This window comes from Cheilinus undulatus, linkage group 18, assembly GCF_018320785.1.
Source record: "Cheilinus undulatus linkage group 18, ASM1832078v1, whole genome shotgun sequence".
NCBI lineage: Eukaryota > Metazoa > Chordata > Actinopteri > Labriformes > Labridae > Cheilinus > Cheilinus undulatus.
Window position 1 is genome coordinate 7543796 of NC_054882.1, and position 13171 is coordinate 7556966.

The window sequence follows — 13171 nt, forward strand, 5'->3', positions numbered from 1 at the left end:
GATGGTTATGAGCTTTCTAAACGTGACTTTAATGGCATTATTTTGTTTAGTAAGATAGAAAATAAAATCTCAAGGCACACCTTAGTTTCATTCAGCAGCACCGCAGTGATAGAGAACCACATTCAGTCTAGTCCTCTAATTACAGGACGAGCCAACACTCCCAGTGAGACCAGGCAGCCAAACTGAGCAACAATTCAAAGTAATTAAAAAAAAGTTATATACTGGACACACTTGATTTCTCTCATCAGGCACTTTAAAAACTCACTAAATCAGAAGCACCACCTGCAGGATGAGAGAAACCGAGCAGCCGTCTGTTGAATCTGGATTTGAGATGTGTAAAAACTTCCCTGCTACACTTCTGTCCAGTTCTGCAGGAGGTGCAGCTCCGTCCAAACACAGTCTGAGATCGGGTGCAAATCATAAAGACGGCACTTGCGGAAAAAGTGAGGTCGCTCCAGAGGAGAGATGATGGAGGATGAAGAAGATTCCTCAGTTCACAGGAGGATCCCGAAACTTCACGCTTCCATCTTCCATCCCGAAGTACGCTCGCTCAGCCATGCCAACAAAGAGGCCTGTCTCCACCACACCTAAGGACAAACACAGACACAGGCACCATTTCATGGACCCGAAAGGGAAAATCTAGCTTTAGGGATGATGATTTTGCTGTCATTTAAAAGTTTAAAAATTTTAAGAGCTAAAGCACAGTCGACAGTTTCTAAAGTCTTCTTAGATTGATTGAGGCGATGAGTATATGCACCACCATCTCTAACTACTCTCTTCTGACGTTATAACCTGTTGGTTTCTCACCTGGGATCATCTTGATTGCCGTGTTGACTTCCCTCCAGTTCTGAGCATGCTCAAACTTCCAGTCTAGTATAAAGTTGCTGTTGTCAGTGACCACAGGACCCTGAATAACAAAAGACACAACTTAGATCTCTGGATCTTCAGTATTAAATCACCTTTGAGTTTTAATTGTGGTCGTATGCCAAGGTATGATACAATTTCTACAAATGCAATTATTGTGAAAACCAGGGCCAATACCAATTCTGATGTCTGGGATTATATTTTAGCCAATTTACGATGCTAATGCTGGTGCTTTTTCATTGCTTCTTTTGGTGTACAGCACCCAAAATGTTGGCATTTTCCTCTCATGTTGAAAACAGATCAGTATTTTTAAGGGGTCACTTCTTGTCAAAGTCATCTGCTTCACAGTGAGTTTGAACTTTGACCTTCAGGTGGTGGTTTTAGGGCTCCTGTGATTAAAAAGTAAGGGTTTCATTTATCCCCAGTGCATTTAATTTAAACAACAGCAATCAACCCACAGGTTACTTTTTCTGGACTATTATTGCTCATTTGAAATCTTACACATTGAACTTTGCATGACATGGTCCTAATTTACATTTATGTGTGACCTCTACTGATTTTATTGTTGGTTTTGTGTTTATTGTTTTCATTATGTCTCTCCTTTAGCCTTTTTAATTGAGTCTTATTTTACTCTTGTTGTCCTTTTTTATGTTGTCTGTGCTTTTCCTGCAAAACTAATTTCCTTTTGCCTGAAAATAAAGAGAGTCAGCATCTGAATAAGTGATGCATCAGTTTAACATCAGTATCAGTTATGTTTACAAACATCATCCATCAGCCAAGTAATGTGGCTAGCACAGATATCAATGACCAATGTTGATCTGTTGTGTGTAAAACAACTGCTGTCATTTTAATGATTAACTGCATCCAAAAGTAAAAAAAAACACTGCAGGAAAAGTCCTAACAAGGCTAAATGGCAGAAATTACCAAAGCATTTCCAGTGTTATTTACGCAGTTTAAAAGTTTTTTTGTTCATAAACAGCTAAATTTGTTTATCAAATTAGCTGGCGTGAGATTTATGAGTCCAACCAATTACCTATATATTTTTCATAAACAAAGGCTTGAAATCCTAGTCTTTAATCCTTAATACCTAAATAAGTATACAGAATCGTATTCCCTATACTATCACTGGTATCAAAGTTTAAAACTGATGTGGTAACGATCTAATAGCTTGACCATGAAGGTGTGAAGTGAAAGACAAATCATTTAAGGTATAAAAATTCTTCTTTTAGTTGCTTTGTTTTCTACTGCAACCGATTAAGAGTGGGAAAACAAATCTCTCCATAATTACAACAGAAGAATTGTTTTATTTCAAACTGAAATGGAGAGAAGTTTTAGTCTCTTAGATACTAATTTCCTTCTTTCCTAATGTCTTGCCAAAGGTTTTTAGAGTTAAAGGGCCAATCTGTAATTAGCCTGATTTATGTGAACTGAACACACGTGACTGTGACGATTAGACCTTCAAAGAAGACTTACTGGTCCACTTATTAGCAGACAAACAGTTTCCAGGCTTAACTGTCAAAAAGGACAATGTAAACAGAGATGGAAAAGAAACACTCTTCTGTCACTGACTGGATATTCTTGTTTAACAATACACTTCAGCTACTATTTCCTTTAAGGAGCCCTGTGAAGCTTTCTTATGAACCAGCAAAAGTTAAGTTTACTTTCAGAGTTAGCAGCCAAAGGCCTTATAAAGGTGCTTTACATATTTTGTTCCAGGAGACATCATTAAATGTTTTTGTCTGTAGGGTCTGTGTCTGCTAACTCCTCTTAGAGCTGGCAGCACCAGCAACCCTATTATAGCGCTTCTCTTTGATGTTTTTTCTTCCCAGTTTTAAATTTGACTTCTGCTTTTCCTCTGTAGTGACCGTTAGGTTAGTTTTAAATAGGTGTGTGCTTTCGTTATTTAAGGAAATCACCAATGAAAATGCAAACAGTGTTGATAAACGCTGTCCTGGCGTTAGCAGCAGCTCTAAACCTGGAAAATTTAACCCTAACTCTAACTTTACCCTTGATAAGACGAGTCAGATCAGCTTCCCTTCCAGCATTATCAGAAGTCCTGCCCCTCCTATATTTTGATTGGCCAGTGAAGGAGAAGTAACATTGACAGGCACAGTGCTGTGCCTGTATATGTGCAATGTGCCTGTGCTGGTTTAGCTGCTCTGATCCTAGCTCAAAACGCTGTAATGTGATTGTGTTAACATGAAAGTTATTGCCTATTGATTGCAACATGGATCTGAAAACTGGCACAAGCCTGAGGAAAAATTACCTTAGGAATCTACCTGAAATGTGTACAAACAAAAAATCAGAATAATGCCTTGAAGCAACACGAAGCAGAGTGGCAAGTGAAAAGATAAATATTAGAAATGCAGCACTGACAAACAAAGAGCTGTACCGAAGACAGCCAAATAAAATAAAGTCAAGCTTCAACTTACTGCCTTACTGACGGCCATCCGTAAGTTGGCTTCCCCACCGAAGCGTTTGGCGATCATCCGGGACACGGGAACATACGCCATGGGGATTACTTCAATGGGAACTCCCTTCTTCCACTGCTGGCCCAGAGCCTTTGAGTCCTTCCTGGAGGAGAAAACGGAGAATGAGCCAAATCTGGATACACATTTTAATGCAGATTAAACTCCACAATTTACTCTGACAAATACAATCTGAAGGGATCTGTTCTGCTTGATTTCGTTGGTTGTGCCCAACTGTAAAGTAAACAAGCTACTGAAAATATTACAATGATTCATGACCTTCCAAATGTCTCAAATGTAACATTCACAGAAGTAAAGAGAAATGTAATTATTTCCATGTGGCCCCTAGCTGTGTGAAAGCAGGGTTACAATAATAAACAGCTCCTTTAAAGACAAACTAGTTTCCTGCTGTGCTCAGTAATACCCTGAGAGTCCTTGTTTGCAGTGTCAACAAGCTAATCATATGCACAAACCTTTGCTCCTTACAGTTTCAACAGCTTGTAACTGCTATTTTTACAGGGTAAATTGCACAATAAACAAAAGACTTCTTAAGTCTGATGAAATTTGGATATTTGAACCTTCTTTGAAGCAGGAAAAAAAGATCTTTCTCATCCACACAAGAAAATGAAACTTAAAATTCTCTACCTTCCTCCAGTAAAGTACAAACCTGTAGTCTGCAATGACAACAAAATGTTTAGCACAGCCGGCTATGATCTTCTCCTGAGTCAGACAGCCTCTGTGAGACAAAGAAAACAAGTTTGAGACAAGAACTCATCAGACTCCCCGTTTCACTTCTGCAGTTTAGAAATAGTTCAATACTCACCCTCCACCTTTGATCAGCGTGAGATCTGCATCCACTTCATCCGCCCCATCAATCGCTACATCCAGCTGTGTGCAAGAAAGTAAGGACAAACAGCTCAAGAAAAAGATGTGAGCATTTTTTAAGACTGCAGCACTCTCCACTCAGGGTTTCCTTTGCAGATGCAGCGGCTTCATATTTACAGCATTCGCAATCAAGCCGACAGGGTTTGAGCTCTGGCATATCTCCGCGGCGCTCTCATCTGTGGCTTTCAGATTCATTTGTAAAGAGCTCATCTTACCTCAGGGTGTCTGTCCAGATCTGACAGCGTGAGGCCGTGCTGCAGAATCAGCTGACGAGCCTGTGGGAGGACGAGCCCAGAGACGGGAGATAATGTGACCATTATAAAATCAGCGGGAGAAGCAGTGATGGATTAGCATTTTAGAATTTCAATGCAATTCTGAGGAGAGGGGCTGTAGATGTGTAATACATGAACACTGTCATTTTAATGCTAGAAAATTAGGACTTGTGCATCTTCTTCTGCAATCCACATTGAATGAATGTGTCACTTATGCGTTTAGAAAAACAAAAACATGATGTGTGGTAATATATTGCATCTAAAGCCACAGAGTTGCAGCATAGGCTGTTTCCAAACACTGTTGTAGCAGTAAGACACCAGGATAAAAAAATTCTGCACTGATGGTCTGTGAGTAAACTTAATGTTTTAAACCAACCTGGAAGGAAGTTGGCACACACACAATGTTGAGTTTCTCTTGACGAACTCTCTCGGCTGTAACAAACACAGATAAAGAAGGACTTAAAGTGTGGAGCAATGGTATGCAACGTCCTAATGTGGCTGCTTCTGCTGTGCATGTCAATAATTTAACTTAAAACATGCAGCACTGCTGCTGACAACTTAGATTTACGGTTTGTTCTACATAGCTGCTGGGAGCTTTATTTCTCAGTTAGGGATTAAACTACATCCAATTTATGTGTTTTCCTTTGCACTTATTATTCTGCAGCCTTGTACACCAGCAAGTTATATCTCAAGTTATGGCATAAGGGCCACTCTATACACTACATTATGACTTATGTTGACCTTGCAGAGAAAAGCGTCCAAACGAACAAAAATATTGTCACAGATGCGACATTTCTGCTTCATTTGTCCAATCAGTGAAAAGAATATTTTGAAGCAGGGTTGCTGCTCCTCATGCTAGATTGTATGTGAATAAACCAAGAGCTAAATAAATTCTGCTAAATCCTTACACAGCAATCAAAGTATAAGCACAATATGTCAAGCCATTTTGATTGATAACAAATAATAATGCACTGCAGACAGTCACCAAACAGCCAGTAAAATTCGCAGCTCCCTGTTATCCTACTAGCTATCCCACCTTTTAAAACTATTACCAAGACAATCAATCCATTTCATCAAGGAGGCTGGTATAATATGTGAATTATAACTTAAGCCTACGTTTTCACTATCTCACCTGGTGTAACACCTAAAATGACAATAGAGCATGAACAACCTCCGAAGTAAGACCTTATGACCAAACTAGGCTACACCTGGACTTATGCATAGCTGGTTTAATGTAAACCGGAGCCAGGGATGAGAAGTAACTGATTACATTTACTCAAATTACTGCAATTGTGGAGTTTTTTATGTACTTGTACTTTTTTGAGGAAAATAAAAAATCTGTATTTTTACTTCTACTTAGGTAAGGTTTAACCAGTGTAACTGTACTTTTAACTGTACTATACTGCTTTGCTGTTGCACACAGCAAAAACTAGAGTGTTGACATCTCAGGGTCCGGATTTTAACCCCCAAAGTGTAATTTTAACTCCATTCCAAGTGAAATGGTCTTCACTTTTGGGAGGTATTCGACAGTGTTAATCCACCTATGTTAGTTCAACTCTGTGGAGTCACTTGATTTAGGCTCCGCCCACTGAGATTTCAAATCTGAGGAGATGAGCGTGCAGCGTTCCCCATTATACCCTTGGCCAAGAGTGTATAGATGTGTTTAGCTGTGTTTGGATGTTGCCTGTTGTACATTAGCCCTGCTGGGGTTTTTTTGGTCATGGTTCTGGTGGACTGTTGTCGTTTTCTGCTGTTAGCCACATTTGCACCATGGGTGAAGTTATGCACTGGGCTAGAGTTCCTGCCTATGACTTAAGGTGTCCCTAAACGGTACATAGTGCATCAGTATGCATCGTCTTACAATGAGGTTGACTCTCTGCTTTGTTCTTTCAGAGGAGACCAGCCTTACCACAGATTTTCAAGAGTTACTGCAGCTCTTTTAAATCACTTTTAAATCAACACGTTTTTTTTTTTTACTTCATTTTGAGGTGTGACTTTAGCTGAACAACCTGGTTGGAAATCTTTTCTCTTGTTTTTTATGTCAACAAGGAAAGATCATATTTTACTGTACAACTCCTCAGTAGTTACTCAGTACTTAAAGTACATTTTGAATGGAATACTTTTTACTTTTACTTGAATAGATTTATAAACTAATACTTTTACCTAAGTAAACTTTAACATGAGTAACGGTACTTTTACTTTAGCATAACAGTCATGTACTTTCTCGCCATCTGAGAGGAGGAATCTCTTGAACCAAATTTAAACAAAACAAGCAGCTGATCTTAATTTCACTTTCACATAACATGGTCCTGGACATTAAAAGAATCAGCTGGAACTATGTAGTTTCTGATTCATCAGCTGCCATGTGCATAAAACCAAAAACTGAGATCTATTAACTTACCTAATCTGTCCACAGCATAGACAATAGTTGAGCCACTGCCCACACCAACCACCTGGTTGTTCTGAGAGACAGAGAGGAAACTGAATTAAAGCAGCATATTATGAACAAATACAAAGAAAATGTAAATTACAAATGGTGCTTGGGTATCAAGGTTTGGATTAGGCTAAACTCCAGATACCAGGTGTTAAAAAGAAATAAAATGTTTATTTTTTGTAGAAAAAAAAATGTTAGGTGAATGATTGCATGATATGTAAGGCAAGACATCTCTGCTGCAAAAAAAAAAAAGTTTTAAAGTCATATTTTGACACAAATTTAAGGTTAAAAAAATATTGCACTTTTATTAATTGCCCAGCTCTAGGAATGACTGCCAGAAAGTGCAAGCAAACTCCAAAATTCTAGGAATATTTGTGTTCAATTTAGGTAAACAATAATGGGTCACAAGGAGTTTTACTAGTTTTCCATCCAAGTTTAAATTTTGGTATTACAACAACCCTAACAGAGTTATTATATTAGGATATTTACTGCAGTTAATAAATTAATGCACTTATAACGGTCCTTAATTATGATTCATAAAGAAATATGACAGGCCTTAATTAATTATGATTAATGCATTAACTCTGGCAGCCCCACTAAAAAGTGCATACTGTAAAACTGTGACTATAGCTGACTATAGTTGATATCTGAAGTCAAGTATCAGAAAATGTAATTTAACCTCCTGCTCCATCGTGTCTGGATTGTAAGGAACAAAATAAAACCGTCTTTAATACTAATACCATCCCTTACAGCAGCATTATGTAGCTCTGTAATCCGGTTTCTAATAGGAGTAAGCTCGTTTAAATCGAGCTAGCCGACCTACCAACCCCTATCAGCTCAAACTCCTCTCAGACAGTTATGCTAACAGCTAACACATTTAGAACATACGGTTAGCACTTTTAGCTCTTAATGCCCAACAAAGTTGGCTAACTATTCCGGGACAAGCATGTCTAACACCGAGTAAACTCTCCCCATAGCCGTTAATGGCCGTTAAAGCTAGCTTGCACTGTCTATATCTGAGTAAAGAAGCTAACTCTGTTAGCATGCAGCATCTGTGGAAATGGCTAAAAAAAAGACCTTTGACATTGTTTTAACTTCACTGTAATAACAAATTTAAACAGTGTGTAGACACACAGCCATGTTAGCCAACAGTGTGGATAATCCTGTACCTGGACGTGGTTGTCCACAGCAGCGTAAGCGGCCAGCTTCTTCGCCTCCTCTGCCATGTTAAAGGAGCGACTGAAAATCCACACGTGTTTGCTGCTGCACAGAGATGCCGCCAGCCTCCAGGGGTACATCTCCGCTCGCTTATTTGACGTTTCCTCGACCATCGATCCTCCCTTCACACGGAAATTGCTGCGAGTCCGCCATCTTGAAGGACGTCCCAAAGCAGAGAGGATTGTTAGGTATAGAAGTTAACCCTCTCTGAAACATGAGGGAGATGTCCAGCTGTGATAGTGAGAGTGGGACACTGTGGACACAGACTGGGGTTAACAGTTAACCTGGTTCTCTGAAACACAGGCCAAATAAGGTGTCAAAGAGGAGCTGACTTAGCCTTAAATATTCCTCCAGAAGTCAGGGGAATCTTCTGATGGAGCAACATTTTAGAGACATAGACATTTACCAATGTTTACCAAAAGAAGTGGCATTAGAGCTGATTTTTACAGAGCTATCATCAGGAAATGCTGTCATGGCACACTCTATAAAGCAGTGGTTCTCAACCTTGGGGTCGCGAGACACTAAGAAGGGGTCACCAGATGCCTTCAAAAAAACTAAGAATATTTTTTTAAATTACACTGTTGCCACTTTACACCAATTTTAAGCACATTTTCATCACTTTTTAACAACCAATTTTGCCAGTTTTAGCACATTTTTGTCACTCAAAACCTATTTGTGAGAATTTTATACCCTTTCCGCCAGTTTTTTCTGCCCGTTTTTGCCACTTCTGAACCACTTTCTGCCTCTTGTTGCCTCATTATTGCCCTATTAACCACTTTTTGCACCCCTTTTTGCCCATGTTAACCACAGTTATCCCCTTTTTTCCCAGTTTATATCACTGTTTCATCCCAGTCCACCCATTTTTTTGCCAATTTAATCCATTTTTGGTTATTTTTTGCCACTTAAACCCATTGATGTTCTTTAAAAATCCAATTTCAACACATTTCCCACCTTTTTGTGCAATTATTAACCAATTTAAGCAATTTCTCACCAATTTTAAATATTTTTTTAACAAGTTATTTTCATTTTAAGAAGGCTATTTACCACACAAATCAATCATTGATAAGAGTGGTTGTTATTTAGGTCAAACATAAAATGCGGTTTTCACAGCTTAACTTCACAATGGACCATGATTTTGCTGACCTCCATGGTTTTGCAGGGTCCCGTTAACCTATCCTCTTATCCCTCCTTATGGGCAACCTCTGGGGTCCTGGGTCTCTGGCACCTATTTTTAAAAGGTTGAAAACCACTGCTATAAAGCACAGTTATGTGGAAAAAATCAATTAATTTCTCTTTTTTGCATATTTGTTAAAATTAAATGTTTCAAGTCACCAATTAAATTTTAATATCAGACAAAGATAACCCAGGTAAATACAAAATACCATTTTCAAGAACAGATGAGAAACAAAGTCACTGACTATCAGTGTGTAAAGGGTTATAAATCAATTTTTAATACTTTAGGACTCCAGCAAACCATGTTTGAGAGCCATTAACCACAAAAGGGAAAACTTCAAACAGTGGTGAACCTTCTCAGGAGTCCCCAGCCTACCAAAATTCACCAAGAGTGCATAAATGACTCATCTAGGAGGTCACGGAAGAACCCAGAACAATGTCTAATGACCTGCTGGCCTCATTTGACTCAGTTAAGATCAGTGTTCATGATTCAACAATGAGAAAGAGACTGGGCAAAAGTGGGTTCCACAGCCAAAACCACTGCTGACCAAAAAGATGACATAGTTGGGTGGGTTGGAGCTTCATTGAAGGGTGGCATTAGCATTGTCACTACCTGGAGCGTTCATGTCCAGAGACTTGGGGTCATTAAAAATGGCGATGCTGTTTTTGTTGTGGTGGGCAGCTAAGGACCCAGTGGTACGTTATGTAACGCATCGCTATTGTAGGCTATAGCATATAGTGGTCTCTTTACAGAGTGCTTATCCTTTCGTCCGGGCACAAATACAGTGCTGATTACTAGTATGTTTTGCCTATTTGTGTCAGACTTAAATGCTTTAGATCGTCAAACAAGTTATAATCTTAGACAAAAATAACCTATTTTACCTAAATAACAGCACCTGTTGCTGTTTTTTTTATGCGGCTGATCTAGGAAGAAGGAGCTGGGGTGGAGGAGGGTTACAAAAAGTGGCTCAGAGGGAGCAGCAAAGCACAGCCAGGTTAGAGCAGTTTAAATATGGCGGCATGAGTGTGATTAGCCAATAGCGTGCATTTAAAGGCTTTGTTACACAAGATGACACTGATTTGAATATTATGAAGAAAGCTGAAGAGATTTTCATTCCTCAATGTCATCATGTTTTGACTGGAGTTGTGAAAGCAAGCATTTCTTTTCCTGCAGCTCTCCTAAATCCTCACTGGGAGGAGCAAAGACTCGATGAATAGACACAAGTGAGAGGATCAAGGAGACACAATATAGTATTGAGAAGCACCCATCAAAGAACGTGGGGGAGGGTACAGGAGCGCTGCAGTCAAGGAAGTCTTACTTTCTGGCAAGCCCCCTTCAGAGGTTATCAGCTATTGATTGGACGCTGCAGCTGACCGTTACATCAAATGAGTTTTGAAACACAAAGCAATAAAAAAGACCTTAGAGTGAAGGATGCCTTGATAATGGCTAATAGAATTCAGTTGGTGTTTGACAGCTGTGGAGGAGTTTCTTGGACATTTGTGGGATCCAGATTTAAAGTCTTGTTTAAAAAATATCATACTTCTCCACACCACAGTCAGCAAAAATCATTTATTTTCTTATACTTGGTGATGTGAGGCTTGCATGCAGCGGCTTGGCCATGGACACCCTTTCCATTAAGCTCGCTCTGCACAGTTTTATAGAATCAGCAGAGTGTTTGTGACTTTTACACCCCATGATCCTTAGCAGTTGTTGACCCCACTCTGTGATTTTACGTGGTCTTCCGCTTCGTGGCTGAGTTGCTGTTGTTCCTAAACGCTTCCACTTTCTAATATCACTGACCATCTTATAGGGCTGAACAATTTGCTAAAATAGTCTAATTTCATTTTTTTTCTCCGATATTGTGATTTGAGTATTTCTTGTGTTTATAATCCTATTTATTTTCCAAACAAACAGAAGCAATAAATCATTCTAAATTAAAAACAACACAAGATAGATTAAACAGGGGCTGAACAATTTTGAAATATGTCTAATTGTATTGATGTTGATTTGTATTACAAATCGAAGGGGAACTGTTGCACTGAAGGAAGTGACAATTTTTGTCATTCTCATATTTAATAAGAAATGTGCATAAATGAAGAAAGAAGGATTTTTGTAGACTATTTCAAAAAAATGCACATCATCTCTGCCACTGCAAAAAAGTTGTAAACTGGTATTTTGACACAAATTTCTGGTTAAAGAAACACTGCACTTTCTGTGATTTGAAATTTGCATCATCATTTTTTTTTTATTAGCCCTACCATCTAATTGCAGAGGTGGCATCTATCACAGAACCACACTTGCAGTCACTGAGCTCTTCAGAAAGACACATTTTTTTTTTATCACAAATGTTTGCAAATTAATATTGCATGGATAGGTGTTTGATTTTATACACCTGTGGCTACAGGTCTGATTGACACACCTGAATTCCATAATTAACAGGTGTGGCCAAATACTTTTGTCCATTTAGTGTACATAGTGACGAGTCTCTGCCTGGGATCTCCAGATTTAAAAAAATCCCCCCTGATTATGGATCATTAATGAGAACTTCAGGTGTAAATCTCCTCTAAACAACAGTCAAGTTGTAAAGAACCTACAGAGTGCCATCAAACCCGGCTTGTGTGTCTCAGTATGACAGAATAAACACAAATCAATCACCTGTCTCCTTTCTTCTGCACCATTTGAATATGAGCTGCTGCAGGCTTGATGGCAGTGTGACATAATCTGCCGGTTTTACCTGAAGATGGCACCAGAATAGAGGAGATAAAACCACTAACATGTAAAAGGTTCATCCTCATGGAGGCATTAGTGTTTCAGAAACTTAGATTAAAAAGTCTTTAAACTATTTAAGGTGTTAAAACATTTTCCTCTACTGCTGCTTAACTATTCATTTAACACACTTATTCACCTTTAAAGTGACCGGTTCTATTTCGTGTCTAAATGTTTTGTTGTATTATTGTAATTCCTTCTTTCTTCTACCTTTTTTCCTTTTTTTGTAATTTCTTTGGAGACTTTTAAATCTTAATTTCATTTCCTTTCTTTTTAATGGTCCTCCTGTCACTGTAAAGCACTCTGAGTCGCTCTAAATGCACATAGACCGTCATAACTACGTTTTCCTTGCTTATCCTTACTGATAAAAACAAGTTAAATGTTATATTTAACAAAATTTTGGAAATGTTAGCAGCCGAAATAGTCAAGTGACTTTGGGGTTATATTATCAAAATAATTAAATTTCATGCAAACATTCTTGCAAGCCATAAATAATGATGTTTGAAGTGCCCAGCTGTAGCATGCACTTTAGTTCCAGACGTCACCAGTAAGAGTCATGTGTTTTTAACAGTGTGCACAAGACTCTGATTAAAGTTTGAATCTGATTTCTGTAAGCCGTTCGTTCTAGATTTGAAGTTGTTTTTTCATGTTTTAACTTTGTGAATTATCTTTAGGACATATTGATTCATAAAGTTCTTTGAGGTACTATTATACCGTTTTATTTTAGTACTTTTAAAACTTGTTTGTCTACAATACCCAGAATTTTACCGAATAGGAGCGGAAATATGATTGCTTAAATTACAGGTATCCATTCAAAAAGTTTGCAGTTTACAAAACAATGTTAAAAAAATGAATCAGAAGCTATTTTATTACAGAGTATGTCCATCCATCCATTTTCTATACTGCTTATCCCGTTGGGGTTCTATAGGTTAATATTAATAGTTATTAATAGTTCTATAGGACATGGGTTCTCAAACTTTTCAGCCCATGACCTATAGAAATAAAGGTGACAGAGACTGGGGACTGGGGACTGGTGACCCCTCTCAATGTCTCGTGACCCCAAAGGGGGTCTTGACCCCCAGGTTAAGAA

General features: G+C 38.5%; 1 protein-coding gene across 1 annotated transcript; it reads right to left on the reverse strand.

Annotated features, from left to right (window-relative positions):
• On the reverse strand, positions 1-8317 carry rpia (ribose 5-phosphate isomerase A (ribose 5-phosphate epimerase)). The gene is made up of 9 exons (XM_041812643.1): positions 8093-8317; positions 6891-6951; positions 4866-4921; positions 4433-4492; positions 4156-4220; positions 4000-4068; positions 3297-3438; positions 808-907; positions 1-587 (listed from the first exon to the last, which is right to left on the reverse strand). Exons 1-9 carry the CDS (start codon positions 8252-8254, stop codon positions 490-492), a joined length of 813 nt encoding a protein of 270 aa, XP_041668577.1. The 5' UTR covers positions 8255-8317; the 3' UTR covers positions 1-489.
• Between the last annotated feature and the right edge of the window lie 4854 nt (positions 8318-13171).

Excerpts from the sequence above, each read along its gene's own strand:
- rpia (XM_041812643.1), bottom strand. The coding sequence starts at position 8,254 with ATGGTCGAGGAAACGTCAAATAAGCGAGCGGAGATGTACCCCTGGAGG. Across the intron at positions 4,069-4,155 it reads ACGCTGATCAAAGGTGGAGG|AGGCTGTCTGACTCAGGAGA; the intron begins GTGAGTATTGAA and ends TTTGTCTCACAG. Across the intron at positions 3,439-3,999 it reads GTTGTCATTGCAGACTACAG|GAAGGACTCAAAGGCTCTGG; the intron begins GTTTGTACTTTA and ends TTTCTCCTCCAG.